This window comes from Mytilus californianus, unplaced genomic scaffold (genome assembly GCF_021869535.1).
Source record: "Mytilus californianus isolate M0D057914Y unplaced genomic scaffold, xbMytCali1.0.p SCAF_5, whole genome shotgun sequence".
NCBI lineage: Eukaryota > Metazoa > Mollusca > Bivalvia > Mytilida > Mytilidae > Mytilus > Mytilus californianus.
Genome location: NW_026262701.1, coordinates 89,419,194 through 89,441,275, shown reverse-complemented (window position 1 = coordinate 89,441,275; position 22,082 = coordinate 89,419,194). Strand labels below are relative to the sequence as shown.

Genomic DNA, 22,082 nt, shown 5'->3' with positions numbered 1-22,082 from the left:
CCCCAGAAGTCGTTCCGACCAAAGTCGACTAGTGTCTGCTGATTATGATTTTTTTGAAGTTATCAAGACTATTGTGTATGCATGATTATAATAAACATGTACATTTTTTTTTTTTGTTAAAAGAAATTGTTTAATTCTCTCAGTACACTAAAAACGAAATAATCATACATGGAAAAAATTCAGACAGCCGTGAAAGAAATTTGGAAATAATTTAAAAAGGAAATCTATGAAAATGTATTTTTAAGAACGATGTTCTGGAGGTTCAAAAAGTGCTGATCTTTGGATTACTGTCAAACCTTTCTTTTAAAAAAATGTAAATACCGGGGGCAAAAAACTATTTCATATGAAGAAAATAAAATAATAAATAATTCAAAAGAAGTATCAGATGTCTTTAAGGTAACAGGTACGTAAAAGGCTTGTTCAGCGATTTTTAAAAGAAATTGTATACGCGTAGAACTTATAAAAAAACAAATGAAAAATCGAAAAATTTATAAATTCCTAACCGATCTAACTTCGGAGTTCCAGACATTTGAAAATAGTAAGGAAACAACATAAAGTACATATAGACATAACGTCAAATTTAAACCAAAAATAAGGAATTTCAAGCTTAATTTATTCTGCAGTTTAAACCAATTCTACAATTTTTCTATATAATTAAATGTTTTTATAGTCGAATTTTCCTTTCTATTGATATATAATTTTCATGGGGTTACCGAACTCCCTTTATGTATCAGCCGTTGAAAGGGTGTTGCCGACAGGAAAAGATAGAAATTGCATGCCGACGTCGCCGAAAAGGATTACGCAACGTCAAGTCACGGCTCCATCAGCAGAATCGTCGTCTACCAGCATCAGAATTATTGTCACATAACGACAACGACCGCTTCATTATAATTTGTTTCTCTATACATATGCGCTATAGAGCATATTATCCTGTCTGAAAAAAGTATTAATTACCGATTATCATTTTTTAGGGATTACACGAGATCCTATGTATTTATTACTTAAAATTATTTGTGGAATGATTAAAGGACATCTTTAAAAATGGACTAGCGTGTATATCATAGGTTAAGCTCTAAATTGTACATTCTATAAAATTATAAACAAATTTAACAGAAACAATCAAAGATCTGTCATTACAATCGAATTCTCCGAATGACGATATACATTCATTGTTCACATTTTCGACCACAATTTTGCATGAAATGTTTGCTGCTGCACAATAAGGGAGGCGAAATATACAAACGGGAAATTCAAACTTATAAGCCAAAAACAAACTGACAATGTCATGGCAAAATAAAACGAAAAACTGCCAAGAAACGAACAGTAGTAAACAAAAAAACAACAGTAAACTTGTATTTACCTGATCGTTGCAGAAGGTCATATAAAATATATAAAATAATGTTTCCAATGGCACGCGAACGCAACACAAAAATAAACACATACTTCGAGCCCAATAGTAATGATTAAATTGTCGTCTGGTCATTTGCAAACTTAAATGGTGTGTTTAATATGATAAAAGGAGATGTGGGATAAATGTAAATTATAGGCAAAAACCCAACAAAAAATATTTTGAAGTTTGATGCATATCATCCCTACTCTTTTTTTCCTATCTGTGGTTTTGTTCCATTATTATAGTGACGATAGTGAATTGATGCGAATATTAAAAAAAAAATTGTGTCGCGTCGTGAAACAAAACATACAATAACAAACGTATAAGCGTCCAAACAATGTTTTACTAGTTTGTTATTGACATAATGTACTAGTATTTTGCAATAGATTCCAGTATATATCTTCTGGTCTTTTGTTACTCGGGGTTTCCCGTCAAACTGTTCGGTGAGCAATTTGCGTGCGCCATCAACACCTCTTTTTTCTGCAAGGATTAGATCTTTAGAACTCAATCATTCTCCGACCATCACGACATGCCAAGTTACTTTTATTTTCTTAGGAAGGAAGCAATGTTTCACTCGGACAAGACATTTTGTTTACCATTACTACATTTTTTTGTTATATTTTAATGATGTGCATTCAATATATTCTTCCACCGAGTTAACCATTATTCCGACGAAGCGGAATATCTTCCGACATCTTGAAAACGTTGTTCTAGTGTACGGGAGATAACTCTTATAACAACAAACGTAAGTTTTCCCGTTTTCCGCTAGAGGCGTTCATTTACGTACCTCTCACCATAATAACACTGATTTTTCCTGTCACCCTACACATAAATCTAATTCCATGCAAAGATACTGACTATGTTTACGTCTGTAATAGTTATCCCATGAGGACGCGGTGTGTCAGTGTAAGATCATCCCGATGACCGGAGGCCAGAGGGTGATCTAATACTGACACACCAAGTCCGAATGGTATAACTATTTTACATCCCAGCTGTTCAAGATTAGATAAAAAACCATTTACGCTTCATAAAATCAAGTTTAGAACGCCACACAATCATTAATACATACTTTATATATTACTATATGGTATATACCCTTTTTGAGCACGGGACAAAATGTTTAAATATGTTAAATTAACATCGATTTGTATCCAGTCGTGCTGGTGTAGGGGTATGACTCGTGTGTCTATATGCTAAAGGTCTTGAGTTCGATTCCCAGCATAGACACTGAATTTTTCAACAAAAAATTTTGATAGTTTGTCTTTTCCGTATAAATATTTCTAAGTTTTAGTATAAATTTGACATTCCCGCCAAAATGTTACAAAACAAAGGAAAGCATGCAGAACAAAGACACTCAAGCTAAGGTGATCTGGTAGGGGTAATCCGGCTCAGATCACCCCTGGTAGAACAAAGGAGCTGGGATGTAAGATCACTTACAATCATGCTCTGGTCACATTACACAATTATTCAATTTGGTTAACTCTGGTCACCTAACAATTATAAAGACATTGGTTACTTTTTGTCATCTTACACATATATTGACTTTGGTTACCTCTGGTCATCTTACACAGATATTGACGATGGTAACATCTGGTCACCTTACGTCAATATTGATTTTGGTTACCTCTGGTCACCTTGCACATATATTAAATATGGTTACCTTTTAACTTCATAGTACTATTTTACTACACCATGAAAACCAATTATACCATGCATTTTTCGATATATAAAATTGAGAATGGAAATGGGGAATATGTCAAAGAGACAACAACCCGACCAAAGAGCAGATAACAGCCGAAGGCCTCCAATGGGTCTTCAACGCAGCGAGAAAATCCCGCACCCAGAGGTGGGCGTCAGCTGGGCCCTAAATAAAAATATGTACTAGTTCAGTGAAAATGGACGTCATACTAAACTCCAAAACATATAAATGAACTAAAATTAAAAAAACATACAAGACTAACAAAGACCAGAGGCTCCTGACTTGGGACAGGCGCAAAAATGCGGCGGGGTTAAACATGCTTAGTGAGATCTAAACCCTCCCCCTATACCTCTAGCCAATGTAGAAAAAAAACAAACACACAGTAATACGAACATTAAAACTCAGTTCAAGTCCGAGTCCGATGTCAGAATAGATAACAAAAGAAACTAAGCAATCAGTTAATCAGCTAATACCAAGCATGTTATAATAAAAAGACCGTCTAATATCATAGTACTATCTTACTACACCAGAAAAACACACTACATCCTCTTATGTTACATCCACCAGCGTCCTGTAATTAAAGGTGCGCTACATCCTCATATGTTACATTCACCAGGGGCCTATATAATATAAGGCATACCGTACATCCTCCTATGTTACATTTACAAGGGACCTGTGTTATATAAGGTACAGTACACCCTCAACTGTTACATTCACCAGGGACCTGTTATATAAAGGGTACTACTACACCCTCCTATGTAACATCCACCAGGGACTTGTGTTATATAAGGTGCACTACACACTCCTATGTTACATTCACCAGAGACCTGTAATAAAAGGTGCACTATATCCTCATATGTTACATTCACCAGGGGCTTATATCATATAAGGCATACCGTACACCCTCCTTTGTTACATTTACAAGGGACCTGTGTTATATAAGGTACAGTACATCCTCAAATGGTACATTCACCAGGGACCTGTTATATACAAGGTACTACACCCTCCTATGTTACATTTACCATGGACCCGTGTTATATGAGGTGTACTAAACTGTCATATGTTACATCCACCAGGAACCTGTGTTATAAATTGCACTACACCATCCTATGTTAAATCCACCAGAGACCTGTGTTATATAAGGTGCACTACACCCTCAAACGTTACATTCACCAAGGACCTGTTTTATATATGGTGTACTACACCCTCCTATGTTAAAATTACCAGGGACCTGTGTTATATATGGTGTACTACACCCCCCAATGTTAAATTTACCAGGGACCTGTGTTATATATGGTGTACTACACCTTCCTATGTTACATTTACCAGGGACCTGTGTTATATGAGGTGTACTACACCTTCCTATGTTACATTTACCAGGTACCCGTGTTATATATGTTGTACTACACCCTACTATGTTTCAACCACCATAGACCTGTATTATATAGAATGAACTTCACATTCCTATGTTACATCCACCTGGGACCTGTGTTATATAAAATGCACTACATCCTCTTATGTTAAAACCACCAGAGACCTCTATTATATAAAATGCACTTCACCCTCCTTTGTTACATTCACCAGGGACCTGTGTTATATAAGGTGCACTACACCCTCCTATGTTACATTCACCAGGGACCTGTGTTATATACGGCGCACTACACCCTCCTGTTACATTCAGCAGAGTCCTGTGTTATATACGGTGCACTACACCCTCCTATGTTACATTCACCAGGGACCTGTGTTATATACGGCGCATTACACCCTCCTGTTACATTCAGCAGAGTCCTGTGTTATATACGGTGCACTACACCCTCCTTTGTTACAGTCACCAGGGACCTGTGTTATATACGGCGCATTACACCCTCCTGTTACATTTACCAGGGACCTGTGTTATATACGGCGCACTACACCCTCCTGTTACATTCAGCAGAGTCCTGTGTTATATACGGTGCACTACATCCTCTTATGTTACATCTATCAGGGACCTGTGTTTCATAAGGCGTACTACACACTCCTGTTCCATACAGCAGAGACCTGTGTTATATATGGTGACCTACCAGTGGCGGATCCACTGACTGCATAAGTGGGGCGCCCGCTCCAGTCATGCTTCAGTGATTCCCTATATAATCAGCCAATTTTTTTGCCACAAAAGGGGGCGGGCCCCCTGGCCCCCCTAAATCCGCCTCTGCCTACACCTTCTTATGTTACATCAACCTGGGACCTGTGTTATATAAGGCGCACTACACACTCCTGTTACATTCAGCAGAGACCTGTGTTATATGAGGCGCACTACACCCTCCTATGTTACATTTACAAGGGACCCGTGTTACATATGGTGTACTTCACCCTCCTGTTACAACCGACAGGGACCTGTGCCTTATATGGTGTACTACACCCTCCTATGTTACATTCCACAGGGACTTGTGTTATATAAGGTGTACTACATCCTTCTTATGTTACATCCACCAGGGACATGTGTTATACAAGTTACACTTCACCCTCCTATGTTACATTCACCAGAGACCTGTGCTATATAAGGTGTACTACATCCTCCTATGTTACATCCACAAGGGACCTGTGCTTTATATGGTGTACTTCACCCTCCTATGTTACATTCACCAGAGACCTGTGCTATATAAGGTGTACTACATCCTCCTATGTTACATCCACAAGGGACCTGTGTTATATAAGGTGCACTACAGCCTCCTATGTTATGTACACCAGGGACCTGTGTTATATAAGGTGCACTACACCCTCCTGTTACATTCAACAGGGACCTGTGTTATATAAGGTGTACTACATCCTCCTATGTTATGTACACCAGGGACTTGTGTTATATAAGGTGCACTACACCCTCCTGTTACATTCAACAGGGACCTGTGCTTTATATGGTGTACTACACCCTCCTATGTTACATTCACCAGAGACCTGTGCTATATAAGGTGTACTACATCCTCCTATGTTACATCCACAAGGGACCTGTGCTTTATATGGTGTACTTCACCCTCCTATGTTACATTCACCAGAGACCTGTGCTATATAAGGTGTACTACATCCTCCTATGTTATGTACACCAGGGACTTGTGTTATACAAGGTGCACTACACCCTCCTATGTTACATTCACCAGAGACCTGTGCTATATAAGGTGTACTACATCCTCCTATGTTACATCCACAAGGGACCTGTGTTATATAAGGTGCACTACAGCCTCCTATGTTATGTACACCAGGGACCTGTGTTATATAAGGTGCACTACACCCTCCTGTTACATTCAACAGGGACCTGTGTTATATAAGGTGTACTACATCCTCCTATGTTATGTACACCAGGGACTTGTGTTATATAAGGTGCACTACACACTCCTATGTTACATTCACCAGAGACCTGTAATAAAAGGTGCACTATATCACGTCAGATACACATGGTGGTAGATGTTACAGATGACAAACGATGTTACAGATGGTGGTATACGGAACAGTTGAAAAATGATGTTGTAGATGGTGGTAGATGGTACAGGAGACAAACGATTTTAAAGATGGTGGTAGATGATACAGATGACAGCAGGTTGTACAGTTGAAAAATGATGTTACAGGTGGCAGAAGATGTTACAATTAACAAACAATAGTACAGATGATGGTAGATGTTACAGATTGCAGCAGCTGGTACAGTTGACAAACGATGGTTACAGATGGCAGAAAATTGTACAGATGACCAAAATAAATGGTACAGTTAACAAACGACCGTTACATATGGCAGCAGATGGTAAAATTGACAAATAAAGTAACAGATCTAAGTAGATACCGCTGCCATCTATAATCATTATTTGTAACCATCATCTGTACCATCTAATCGTCTGTCAGCTCTACCAACTGCTAGCTAGCTGCCATTACAGCATACATCTTTTGTCTACTGTACCATCGTTTTTCAAACTTTCCATATGTTTGGTAACAGAATTCTGCAGATTGCACAGTTGAAAAACGGTGGTTACTGATAGTAGTATATGATACAGTTGCCAAACGATGGTACAGACGGCAGAGGATGATACAGTTGACCGATGGTTACAGATGGCAGCAGATGGTACAGCTGACAATTGATGGTTACTGATGGCAGTAGATGATACAGCTGAAATACACTGGTTACAGACGGCAGCGGATTTAAGACACAGTAAAAATGGCAGTATATGCTACAGTTGACAAACTATGTTAAAGACAGCAGCTGAGGAACAGTCTTTCAGTATACATTATAATTTCTTCAGACTCAAGAACAGTTTATTGGTATATCTTATCTCTTTATCAGGCTGGAGTCAGTCTACAGTAACATCCTTTATCTGTGTCAGGCTGAGGAATCAATCTATAGGTACACCACATATCTGTGTCAGGCTGAAGAACAGTCTAATGGTAAGCCATTACTCTGTGTCGAGCTGAGGAACAGTCTACAGGTACACCTTATCTCTGTGCCAGGCTGAAGAACAGTCTAATGGTAAACCATTTTTCTGTGTCAGGCTGAGAAACAGTCTACAGGTACACCATATATCTGTGTCAGGCTGAGACAAAGTCTACAGGTACACCATATCTCTATGTCAGGCTGAGGAACAGTCTACAGGTACATCAAATCTCTGTGTCAGGCTGAGGAACAGTCTACAGGTACACCAAATCTCTGTCATGCTGAGGAACAGTCTACAGGTACACCATATCTCTGTGTCAGGCTGAGACACAGTCTACAGGTACATCATATCTCTGTGTCAGACTAAGGAACAGTCTACAGATACACCATATCTCTGTGTCAGGCTGAGACACAGTCTACAGGTACACCATATCTCTGTGTCAAGCTGAGGAACAGTCTACAGGTACACCATATCTCTGTGTCAGGCTGAGGTCAGTCTATTAGTACACCATATCTCTTCGTCAGGCTGAGGAACAGTCTACAGGTACACAATATCTCTGTGTTAGGCTAAGGAATAGTCTACTAGTACACCATATCTCTGTGTCAGGCTGAGGAACAGTCTACAGGTACGCCATATCTCTGTGTCAGGCTGAGGACAGTCTACTAGTACACCATATCTCATCGTCAGGCTGAGGAATTGAAGATATGAATTTCTGGTAAAAAGTTCATTGTTAAAGCATTATACAACCCAATACTTAGCTAAATAAAATGCTCCGCTGGGCACAGCTTGATACGACCGCAGAGGTCGAACCCTGAACAGTTGGGGCAAGTATGGACACAACATTCAAGCTTGATACAGCACTGAATTTGGATTGTGATTAAATATTTGACACAGCATAGGTTTCTGACATACAATGAATGTGGTCTAAGAACTTATAAAACTTTTAATTTACCTATTCAAACCATATCATTATTATTTGCTTTTATATATAAATCAGAAATAACCAATTTAAAATGCAAAATTTTAAAGAAAAAAAAAGGAAAAAAAGGAAAAAAAATCCCTCCCCCAAATTTTTTGAACCCCTTATGATTCATCACCCCAAACTCAATCCCAGCCTTCCCTTTGTAGTATGGTACCTTGCAGTACATATTTGGAGAGATACATACACTTGAACACAAGTTATTGTCTGGAAACTAGAAAAATGCTTGTTTTTGGCCCCTTTTTGGCCCCAAATTCCTAAACATTTAGGGCAATTACCCCCAAACTCTAACCCAGCTTTACCTTTGTGATATGAAACCTTGTAGTACAATTTCATAAAGATCCATACACTTACAAACAAGTTATTGTCCTGAAACTAGAAAAATGCTTGTTTTTTGCCCCTTTTTTGCCCCTAATTCCTAAAATTTTGAGGCAATTACCCCCAAAATCAATCCCAGCCTTCCCTTTGTGGTATGGTACCTTGCAGTACAATTTCAGAGAGAAAAATGCTTATTTTTGGCCCCTTTTTCCTAAACTTTTTAGGCAATTACCCCCAAACTCAATTCCAGCTTTCCCTTTGTGATATGGAACCTTGTACTACAATTTCAGAAAGATCCATACACTTACACACAAGTTATTGTCATGAAACTAGAAAAATGCTTGTTTTTTGCCCCTTTTTTGGCCCCTAATTCCTAAAATTTTGAGGCAATTACCCCAAAAATAAATCCCAGCATTCCCTTTGTGATATGGAACCTTGTGGTACAATGTCAGAATGATCCATACTCTAACACACAAGTTATGTCTGGAAGTTACAAAAATGCTTATTTTTGGCCCCTAATTCCTTAACTGTTGATACCATAACCCCCAAAATCAATCCCAACCTTCCTTTTGTGGTATTGAACCTTATGGTAAAATTTCATAGAGATCCATTCACTTAAACTAAAGTTAGAGTGCGAAAATCAATGTGTCTTCGGACGACGACGACGACGCCAACGTCATACCAAAATACGACCGCACAATTTTTTGCGGTCGTATCAAAATATAAAAGTTGGAAGAAGGGAAATGTCAATTGTTTACTGATCTAAGTCACATTAAATGCATTTATGTCTTCAAAATATATTACATTTGTTATACTTTGATATAAAACAGGTATATTTTGGTTGTTGTGCAAACAGTTTTAAGACCCAGAATATATAGAGGGCATGCAAATACAAACTAAATAGTTTAAAACACAGTTTTTGTCAATATTGACATATCAAACTTTAATTGTATTAAAATTTAATGAATAAGTTATCTTATTATATTGATTGAATTATCATTATCATTAAAAATCCCTTTTTCTTTCCTCCTTTTTTCCAATATTTGAAGCCTTTAAAATAAAAACTCTGATAATCATAGAAAAATAAAATGACAAAAGGAAAGCAGTATTCAAAACAGGGCTTCCAAAAAATATTTGAGCCAGCCGTACATTTTACATCTTATCCCGATTTTAATCCCTTAAGACTAAATCACAAAAGGCAATTATGGTAATCGGATGGCCACTCCAATGATTGACATTAGATTAAAAAACCTTTTTAAATTTTTCATCAAATCATGTTTATAAACGTATTTCTTATAATTTCAATCTTTTGGACTAAATCAATTAGATAGAAACCGCTGAAATGTAAGAAATTAACTTTGAATAGACCGATCAATTTATATGATGTCCGGTACTGGAAATAGTTTACCTGTCACCTGAACATGTAGATTTCAGTAGTCCAACAACTAATTAGCCTTGATTAAAATTATAAAGTATTGAAGTAGGGGTTTTTTTGATAGTAATTAATCATCATGTTACTTTTATGACCGGAAATGTGTGGCTGTTAAAGGCAAAAGGTTGGGTCAAAAAGATCGCGAATTATGCTAAAATGACCGTCTCTTAAGAAAGCATTGACAACTAAAAAGTAGATGACCGTTTCATGCTTTGCACAGCCGGACTTTTACCGGAAATTATACAATTGTCTGGAATATATGACCGTTTTGGAAGCCTTGATTCAAAACTACATGCCATCAATAATTTGTCTTTTCAGAATTTAAAGGGTAATCTCATAGTCCATACACCAAAATGAAAATAATGTTACGTCATTGGTTCAATTTCCATTGTTAACAACGTTTTAAACCAATCACAACGTTTTGGTGTACGCTTTTAAAAATACTACCCAGAATGCATTAGATTCTGAAACGGCGAATTGGTATATGGAAACTAAACTTGATCAAGGAGGAAATTGTAATGGTGTTAAAGTATGCTCAGTTTAAACCTTATTAAAGCTTATCTTATCTCCAACTACTTTTCTAAATTTATTTTTTTAGATTTTACTTTAAAGAGAGCTTAATTTCGTACAAATAATGTATGGTTTTATAATAATAATTATCAAATAAAATTTTGAAGTTGAAAGTTTTACAGCAATCATTAGTAGTTAAAATAAACACATACCTTAACAGGAAAATTTCTTTTTCCTCTCCTCATATATTCCTCTAAACTTTTTTCTTTCATTAAATACTTTTGATTTGATAATATCTCTCCTTGTCAAAAAGTCACTCTCTTGTGCCATTACATTTGGACATAACTCCATAAATATTTTTATGTCCTTAAAACCTAGATAAAATATCACGTCTGTATTAATAATAAAAAATATAATTGAAACTATTTTAGAGATTTGGTCTCTGCTTCTTGGGTTTTCTTGAAATAACACTATACATATGGAGAATTCACTTTTGTGAATAAACTAGAGCCTCTAAAGAGCCTGTGTCGCTCACCTTGGTATATGTGCATATTAAACAAAGGACACAGATGGATCCATGACAAAATTGTGTTTTGGTGATGGTGATGTGTTTGTAGATCTTACTTTACTGAACATTCTTGCTGCTTACAATTATCTCTATCTATAATGAACTTGGCCCAGTAGTTAAAGTGGAAAATATTTTGTAAAAATTTACAAAAATTTACAAAATTTATGAAAATTGTAAAAAATTGACTATAAAGGGCAATAACTCCTTAAGGGGTCAATTACCAATTCAGGGGCAGCAACCCAACACTTGTTGCCTGATTGGTGTGAAAATTTCAGGGCAGATAGATCTTGACCTAATGAACAATTTTATCTTGTCAGATTTGCTCTAAATGCTTTGGTTTCAGAGATATGAGCCAAAAACTGCATTTTATCCCTATGTACTATTTTTTAGCCATGTTGGCCATCTTGGTTCGCAGGCGGGGTCATCGGACACATTTTTTAAACTAGAAACAATAATGATGATTGTGGACAAGTTTGGTTAAATTTGTCTCAGTAGATTCAGAGGAGAAGATTTTTGTAAAAGATTACAAAAATTTACGAAAAATGGTTAAAAATTGACTATAAAGGGCAATAACTCCTTAAGGGGTCAACTGACAATTTTGGTCAAGTTGACTTAATTGTAGATCTTACTTTGCTGAACATTATTGCTGTTTACAGTTTATCTCTATCTATAATAATATTCAAGGTAATAACCAAAAACGGCAAAATTTTCTTAAAATTACCAATTCAGGGGCAGCAACCCAACAAGGTGTTGCCTGATAGGTCTGAATATTTCAGGGCAGATAGATCTTGACCTGATAAACAATTTTAGCCTGTCAGATTTGCTCTAAATGCTTTTGTTTTCAGAGATATGAGCCAAAAACTGCATTTTACCCTATGTACTATTTTTTAGCCATGTCGGCCATCTTGGTTCGTGGGCGGGGTCATCGGACACATTTTTTAAACTAGATACAATAACGATGATTGTGGACAAGTTTGGTTAAATTTGTCTTAGTAGTTTCAGAGGAGAAGATTTTTGTAAAAGAATACAAAAATTTACGAAAAATGGTTAAAAATTGACTATAAAGGGCAATAACTCCTTAAGGGTTCAACTGACCATTTTGGTCATGTTGACTTATTTGTAGATCTTACTTTGCTGAACATTATTGCTGTTTACAGTTTATCTCTATCTATAATAATATTCAAGATAATAACCAAAAACGGCAAAATTTTCTTAAAACTACCAATTCAGGGGCAGCAACCCAACAACGGGTTGCCTGATTTGTCTGAAAATTTCAGGGCAGATAGATCTTGACCTAATGAACAATTTCATACCCATCAGATTTGCTCTCAAAGCTTTGGTTTCAGAGATATGCGCCAAAAACTGCATTTTACCCTATGTACTATTTTTTAGCCATGTCGGCCATCTTGGTTCGTGGGCGGGGTCATCGGACACATTTTTTAAACTAGATACAATAATGATGATTGTGGACAAGTTTGGTTAAATTTGTCTAAGTAGTTTCAAAGGAGAAGATTTTTGTAAAAGATTACAAAAATTTACGAAAAATGGTTAAAAATTGACTATAAAGGGCAATAACTCCTTAAGGGGTCAACTGACCATTTTGGTCAAGTTGACTTATTTGTAGATCTTACTTTGCTGAACATTATTGCTGTTCCAGTTTATCTCTATCTATAATAATATTCAAGATAATAAAACAAAAACGGCAAAATTTTCTTAAAATTACCAATTCAGGGGCAGCAACCCAACAACGGGTTGCCTGATTGGTCTGAAAATTTCAGGGCAGATAGATCTTGACCGAAAGAACAATTTTATACTCATCAGATTTGCTTTAAATTCTTTGGTTTCAGAGATATGAGCCAAAAAATGCATTTTACCCTATGTACTATTTTTTAGCCATGTCGGCCATCTTGGTTCGCAGGCGGGGTCATCGGACACATTTTTTAAACTAAATACCCTAATGATGATTGTGGACAAGTTTGGTTAAATTTGTCTTAGTAGTTTCAGAGAAGATTTTTGTAAAAGATTACAAAAATTTAGGAAAAATGGTTAAAAATTGACTATAAAGGGCAATAACTCCTTAAGGGGTCAACTGACCATTTTGGTCAAGTTGACTTATTTGTAGATCTTACTTTGCTGAACATTATTGCTGTTTACAGTTTATCTCTATCTATAATAATATTCAAGATAATAACCAAAAACGGCAAAATTTCCTTAAAATTACCAATTCAGGGGCAGCAACCCAACAACGGGTTGTCCAATTCATCTGAAAATTTCAGGGCAGATAGATCTTGACCTGATAAACAATTTTACATGTCAGATTTGCTCTAAATGCTTTGGTTTCAGAGATATAAGCCAAAATCTACATTTTACCCCTATGTTCTATTTTTAGCCATGGCGGCCATCTTGGTTAGTTGGCGGGGTCACCGGACACATTTTTTAAACTAGATACCCCAATGATGATTTTGGCCAAGTTTGGTCAAATTTGGCCCAGTAGTTTCAGAGGAGAAGATTTTTGTAAAAGTTAACGACGACGGACGACGACGATGACGGATGACAACGACGGACGCCAAGTGATGAGAAAAGCTCATTTGGCCCTTTGGGCCAGGTGAGCTAAAAAGTTACTGAAAGAAGCATAATCTAAGTATTCTAATTCTTGGCAATCTCATCAATTGGCAACTATATTCTATTGCTACTGTTTGATACCAATTAGCATTAAATGAGCTTTGTTTGTAGATGATTCCCCAAAGTAATCAGTTTCAAAGCATTTAAAAGAATCCAATCTTTTATGGTAATATTCTTTACAAAGCACAAAAATGTTGGCATTCACCTCAAAAGCTAACCAAACCTTTAAAGACTTATTAAGAAGGGATAGAGTTACGATACTGTTGTCAGGTCATTAAAGATGGCATATTTTGGCTTTAATATTGATTCACTCATAGGGTCTTTGCATCGGAAATACATTTATTCTAAAACCAGTTGTTGGCATGATACGGGTTATGTTCTTCTCATATATTTTATGATGGTATGATACTAAACCCCTAAAGGGAGGGATTGTGCTTGATTTTCATATGATGAAGACATAACTTTCAATCAGTTTAAGTGAGGTCTGGAGTTGGCATGTAAGTAACTACTAGTAGTCTTTTGTTAATTTATGTATCATTGTCATTTTGCTTAGTTTCTTTTGTTACCAATTCTGACATCAGACTCGGATTTCTTTTAAACTGAGTTTTACTGTGCGTATTGCTGTGTGTTTGTTTTTCTACATTGGCTAGAGGTATAGGGGGAGGGTTGAGATCTCACAAAACATGTTTAACCCTGCCCCATTTTTGCGCCTGTCCCAAGTCAGGAGCCTCTGGCCTTTGTTAGTCTTGTATGATTTTTAATTTTAGTTCATTTATATGTTTCAGAGTTTAGTATGACGTCCATTATCACTGAACCAGTACAGTATCAGCTGAAGCACGCCTCAGGGTGCGGGATTTTCTCGTTGCGTTGAAGACCAATTGTAGGCATTGGCTGTTTTCTGCTCTTTGGTCGGGTTGTTGTCTCTTCCCCAATTCCATTCTCAATTTTATTTTCACAAAATTATAATGATATGATTGTCAATGAGACAACTCTCCACTAGAGTCCAAATTAGTAGAAGTTAAAAACTATAGGCCACCATACTTCTTTTAACCATGAGCTATAAAACCCATACCACATAGTAAGCTTTAAATGCCACAGGAATGAGAAATTAAAATCAATTCAATGAGAAAACTAACTACCAATGACAACCATAGCTAGCTTAAACAAATACAGTGCAACTTACATGACATAGCAATGTTGAAAAATTTTAAACAATGTCAACGAATAAGCTTCTCATTGGAGCATTTCAGGTGTAACTCTACTTTTGAGTTCGTTACATTTCCGTCAAAAATTTTGGTTTTATTGAACCTCATTTGTGCATATATGTGCTTCGAACTTCCTTCCTATGTTGAGCAAGCTAGTGAAAAAATAGGATGCCATATTGCAAAGATTATTCAGCAAATTAAATTCTTATAATTGATAATAAGCACTGCTGTGATTAAGTACCTAGGGAACAAACATTGTTTCTAGCTTATCCTGCATAATGATGATCACGAAGACACTTGATGATCTTTAAAAGTGCAGGGATACAGGCATTCCTCTAAATCTGGTTCTGGTTTATGACGTGACCAAGGCGTGATAATTGACAAACCTTTCTGGTGAAGGACATAACTTGAAAGTGGTCTATTAGGCCAAGTCAGAAAGATCATACCAGAAAGAAGTTCATATTTGAAACAAAATAGTTCCTATGCATATATGTAGCTTTCAGTTAACCCTGCCTCATATCTTGACTAACATTTATAAATTGACAATAAGGGTCAGTTGAAAGCAACCTTTTAGCAATGATTTCAGTTTTCCAACTGTGAACTTTCCATTAGAATGAAAAACAAGCGGCTCTAAAGAGCCTGTGTTGCTTACGTTGGTCTATGTACATACAATGTATTTTAAATAAAGGACAATCTCCAACATTGTAGACAAGAATAAGAATTCATGACAAAATCTCTGTTTAATTGATCTTGTATTACTGATCATTTAGTCTGTTTAGTTTCTCTCAATTTTCTTTAGTTTTTGCTTAAAACACATAAGAGGGTAAAAAAAAATCCTCATTTAAGAGCTATCACTTCTATAAAGAGTAAGAGTCTACCAAATATATCTGCAAAATTTGACTTCTTAGTAGATCTTGCCATGCTGATCATTTTTGTGATCTAAAGTGTTTATTATCTATTATAATTTTTGTCATATACATAAGGCAAAACGCAGAGAAAATGGTAAAAAAAAATCGTCATTAAAGGGCAATAACTCCAATAAGAAGTCCTCAGACAATTTCCTCCAAATTGTCTTATTTGTAGAACTTGTCTTGCTGATCATTTATGCAATATAAAGTTTCTCTTTTTCTATCATAGTTTTCAAGATAAACGCCAATAAACTGCTTCGCTGAGTGCAGCTAGATACGCCAACAGATGTCCAACCCTGAACAGTTGGGGAAAAAATGGACACAATATTCAAGCTTGATTCAGGTCTGAATTTGGATTGTAATTAAATATTTGACATATTATAGGTTTCTGAATAAATGTAGTCAAAGAACTTGAAATTGGTTATATGAATTGAATTTATATTCAATTAAAGATTTCTTGCTGTTGTGCAATACTTAGTAAATCTGTTGTCAATTTAGAAATTTATGAAAATAAAAAGGGAGCTTACATCAATAGATATAAACAATTCACCAAAGTTTCATGAGAATTGCAAATTGGTGACAGCATTTTTGAGTTATTGTCCGAAAACTGGAAAATCACCCCTTTTTTTAATGAATAAAACCCCATAACTCAGAAATGTAAAATGTAAAATTTATAAAATTTTAAAGGGAGCTTACATCAATACATACAAACAATTCACCAAAGTTTCATAAGAATTGCTGAAAGCATTTTGTGAGATTTTGTCCGAAAACTGGAAAATCCCTCCTTTTTTTATGAATAAAACCCTGCAACTCGGAAACGTAAAATCTTAAATTTATAAAAATCGAACGGGAGCTCGTGTCAATAGATATAAACAATTTACCACAATTTCTTGCAAGTTGGTGAAAGCATTCTTGACTTATTGTCCGAAAAACTGGAAAATCCCCCTTTTTTAAATGAATAAAACCCCATAACTCGGAAACGTAAAATCTAAATTTTATAAAAATCAAAAGGGAGTTCACATCAATAGATATAAACAATTCACCAAATTTTTATGAATATTGGTTAAAGCATTTTTGAGTTAATGTCCGACATGTTGACGACGGACAGACGGACGGACAGACAGACAGACAACGGTATACCATAATACGTCCCGTAGACGGGCGTATAAAAATGGAAAAAAAAATGGTAAAATTTGTAATTTAAGGGCAATCACTCATATAAGAAGTTTTCTGACAGTTTTAACATAAATGTACATTTGATAGAGCTCAACATTCAGAACATTTTTGCCCAGTCAAATTTTCTCTTTTTATAACGGTTTTCAAAATAACACCAATAACTTGCATTTTACCCCTATGTTCTATTTTTAGCCATGTCTGCCATCTTGGTTAGCAGGCGGTGCCATAGGAGAAATTTTAAAACTAGATACACCAATGAAGATTGTAGCCAAGTTTGGTTAAATTTGGCCAAGTAGTTTCAGAGGAGAAGGTTTTTGTACGATGACAGATGATAACAATGATGACAAGTGGTGAGAAAAGCTCACCAGGACCTTAGGGCCAGGTGAGCTAAAAAGAGAGGCAAAAGATACAAAAGGGACATTCAAACTAATAAGCTTGATAGGAAAAACAAGTTCTTTAATATCTTTTCAACTGGGAAATATATACTCCATATGCAGGCACTATTGGAATGATGCTAAATAGAAATGGGAAGTTCACAATTGGGAAGCAGAAATCGTCTCTGGTTGTAAACTTTTGTTCTCAACCAACCCTCATTGTCAATTGCTAGATGTAAGTCAAGATATGAGGCAGACTTAACAATATCTGTTGTATCCTGTATTTCAAGTTCCATGGGACAGATGCATTCAACATAGTCAACAAACTTTTAATCATTTACTGTGAGGACATCATCTTTATAGTGGTATGCGGTTGAAAAACCCTGATCTCAATGAAATAACCAAAATTATTTCTGTTAAAAAAAATGTGTTTGACCTAAATCCCAATCTGACACAGTGTTCTAGAATTCCCATTTCCCGTCACCCGTGGCAAGTTGATTTAGGTCACGGGAAAGTGGAAATTCAAACCTTTGTTGTCCGTGGGCAAGTAAAATTAAATTACAGAAACTTCCAATTCATGCAGATCAAACGGTCGATGAAACAGTTGTATTCTTTAAATCTTTTATTTCAATCAAAGTCTCAAGGCAAGATCGTTTTTGTTGGTGTAAATCATGCAGGGGTTTTAAAGTCTAGGGGAGAGAAACGTGCGCACATGTTTCGCAATCACAGTCATAAAGACGCTTGCTAGCTAAGCAAGGGAAATCCGTGACTTCAAGCATCCATCTGATCTAGACGCAAAAAACTAATAACCAGAATGCAAACGGTAAAAGATTTAATATCCGGATTTCAAGTTGTTGATTTTCTGCTTGAAATGTTATCACTTTTTTGTGCCAATACATTTGAATTACTGAAGTTACATTGTTTATGTCACAAATAGACATGTGTCAAACTTAAATTAATATATTTCAAAACAAAATTAATATATTCCATCAAATTTTTTGTATATCTAGATGAACATGACATTGAATTATCAACACAATCACAAGCTAGTTTGACAAACTAATTAATTTCAAAGGAAATAACAGAGTTCATAATTTCAAATTGAACTACATGTATAAACATGCGATAAAAGGAATAAGAAAATTATGAAAACATTTTATGTCATGATGTTCTGAGAGCTCAAACATGCAAATAAAAGTTACTTGATTTTTTCCATTGAAGTTTCTGTATTATTCTTCAAACATGTGCAGCTTTAAAAGAATATAGATGTATAAACTCTCTATGACCAGTACCTAAACCATGTCAAAATCAAGGAAACCAAAACGTCATCATTACTTGTTTTGAATATATATATATATATATATATACTGCAGCTGTGCTATTTGTGCATTCAAATTGCATTGACCGTATATTCATTTGTGATATACAGTCATCGCCTTGTTTATGACGTTGACAATGCGATTCCTTAGAGTTTTATTTATGACGTCAATAAAACATACAGATTCGAGGAAATTTTAAGTTGTCCACTTCAATTTAAAAAATAATGGTTTTTACCATACATATTTCATTTGGAACAGTTTATATTTTGAGACAATGTATGGTTATTCTATATATACACTCCAACCTAAATTATTTAGAAATCTTTTTTAAATACAGTGCTTGTTTCAAAATATATTGAATATTATAGTTATTTTGGTATCAAATGAAAGTGAGAAAACTTGTGACCATTGCAGAACACATACTTTTTGACTGACTTTTTTTAATAATAAAATCCATGCATTAAATTCAAATAGTAGGGCTTGAATCAGTGGTGTTTCTACTTCAGGATATTGACCTTAATACTATATGTAATACAACATACCAGGCATTCTCCCTTTTGCACCTTCTTTAGATACATCCTGGATATATTGTTTGAAGTAGGATTTTACAGTGTTTGAATCTTTCTCACTCCATTGAACATATCGTCTTCCTACAAAGAAAATTATGCAAATCTATAATTTATAAGAGCTGTTTCAAAATAGGTACATATTTAATGGCGGACCTGTTAGTAAGAATATGGTTGATACAGTTGGATTCCTTTTCTTACACTCTTGTCATTTTCAAGAATGAATGATCGAAGATAATGCAATTTTTTGGTGTTTGATAATATTTATATTTGTTTATAAATAACAACAAATTTATTTAAAAAGGATAATAATGGTACATGTCACTAAATTTCTTTCCAGCACACAGCTGGTTTAATACACTAAACTTTAATATTACGTTAAGCTTTCAAGTGTTAAATTGGAATTGCAATAATTCAAATCAATTTGTTTGAGGTGATTAATTGTCACTATATTGTTTTGTGGAAATAACCAACATTTTTATTTTCAAATGAAGATTCCCTTTTGTTCCATTCAGAGTAATGAGGAGCTATCCCTGAAGGAATAGTAGTGGACACAGGGTAACCTCATCATTATTGATGGAGATGCATGCATGGCCAATTTTATAGAATATTTACAATCTAATGTACTTAGGCCGTAAGTTTCCTTGTTTGTATTGTTTTACATTTGTCATTTCAAGGCCTTTTATAGCTTACTATGCGGTATGGTTTGCTCGTTGTTGAAGACCATACCATGACCTACAGTTGCTAATTTCTACATAATTTGGTCTCTGGTGGAGAGATGTCTCATTGACAATCATATTGCATCGTCTTATTTTAATATCAATTGAGTACTAAAAATTCAAACAGCGTTTTGACTAGATAGTTGACTTCAGGGTTGTAAAAACATGTTGAAGCTCCTTGTTGTCCATATGGTGACCATCATTTCATTATTCAGAACATTCATTCAATGCATTCCAAAAAAATTGAAACAATTTAATACTATGTGTCTTTTTTTTATTAGAGAACCCATCAACAATATAGCTTTGATCTTTAAGATATAAATTTCAGTAAAATCTATACTGATCATCTTTTATCCAAAATACATGAATACTCCCTCTTTTCCATATGACTTATTAAACTTTGATAACCACTGCTTTATTCTCAAAAACATACCTTTCTTTCTTGTTCTAAATAGTTCTGCAATTTCTTCTTCAATTTCCTCATCTACAATAAAGTTACCAATTTGACTAAATTTGGTCCAATATATGAATGATTGGTGTATTGCAATTCATACATTAATTACTATTCATGTAATGATGCTGACCATTAAAGTCAAAGATGGAAAATCTTTTATTAAAGGCTGCATATAAAGTTCAAAAGATCGCGTCCAGTCTCAGAATACAAGACATCCCCCCCCCCTAAATGATCCCAGGTTAACCAGGGCAGTTGATTCATAAAACTTAAATTTGAAATAGCTATTGAATATTTGACCATAATAACCCTCTTAATTTACTTCCCTGTTAGAGTTAGTGTTCATGTTGTTGGTAACTGCACTGCACATGTTTTCTATTGGGTATTTGAGTGTTGTGTGTACAAGATAGGCAAAGAGAGAGGTTTACTGGTTTTAACAGTTTCAATATCACCTCATTTTGTGGCCAATGTCTCTATCTAGACTAATAAAATTGAGAATGGAAATGGGGAATATGTCTAAGAGACAACAACCCGACCAAAGAGCAGATAACAGCTGAAGGCCACCAATGGGTCTTCAATGGAGCAAGAAAATTCCGCAGTTGGCCCCTAAATAAAAAACTGAGTCGGAAGTCAGATTTGGTAACAAAAGAAACTATGCAAAATGACAATGATACATAAATAAACAAAGAGCTACTAGCAGTAACTGACATGCCAGCTCCAGACCTCAATTAAACTGATTGAAAGATTATGTCTTCATCATATGAAAATCAAGCACAATCCCTCCCGTTAGGGGTTTAGTATCATACCATCATAAAATATACAAGAACATAACCCGTATCATGCCAAAAACTGGTTTTATAATAAATGTGTTTATTTGCGATGCAAAGACCCTATGAGTGAATCAATATTAATACCAAAATATGCCATCTTTAATGACCTGACAACAGTATCGTAACTATATCCCTTCTGAATAAGTCTGTTTTAAGGTTTGGTTAGCTTTTGAGGTGAATTTTTGTGCTTTGTAAAGAATATTACCATAAAAGATTGGATGTGAAATACCTGAACTTATAAGATGTCTGCATGTTGATTTATATTTACGAATGATGTCCTTGTACCGATGATAAAATTTAGTAAATGTTTTGACTAGTTTGTGATATCGAAAACCCTGGTGTAATAATTTTTCAGTAATACAGAGATTTCTTTAGTTAAAATCAAGTACGTTGTTACATACACAAGAGAATCAAACAAGTTGAGATATATAAACACCATAAGATGGTGACAAGGGAAAGTCACCATCTAAAAATGGATAATAGGAAATGAATATACAAAGTGATGGATAGCACCTGTTGAAAGTTTGCAACCGTAGATGTGTATTATTTCAAATAGGTATTTAACCACAGCGTTGATTTTTTTTACTAAACCATTGTCTTATTGTCTGTTGTACTGTGCAGTATGTTT

At 35.2% G+C, this 22,082-nt stretch overlaps 1 protein-coding gene across 1 annotated transcript in view; it reads right to left on the bottom strand.

Moving 5' to 3' along the window:
- Window positions 1-8,037: 8,037 nt before the first annotated feature.
- Window positions 8,038-22,082, bottom strand: part of LOC127702809 (uncharacterized) — an 87,168-nt gene continuing 73,123 nt past the window's right edge. The window contains exons 27-30 of the mRNA XM_052207110.1: window positions 20,607-20,657; window positions 19,431-19,538; window positions 10,929-11,090; window positions 8,038-8,165 (exon numbers count right to left, since the gene is read on the bottom strand). Of these exons, the coding sequence (XP_052063070.1) occupies window positions 10,930-11,090; window positions 19,431-19,538; window positions 20,607-20,657 (320 nt within the window). The 3' untranslated portion in view covers window positions 8,038-8,165; window position 10,929. The remainder of the gene's footprint in view (window positions 8,166-10,928; window positions 11,091-19,430; window positions 19,539-20,606; window positions 20,658-22,082) is intronic.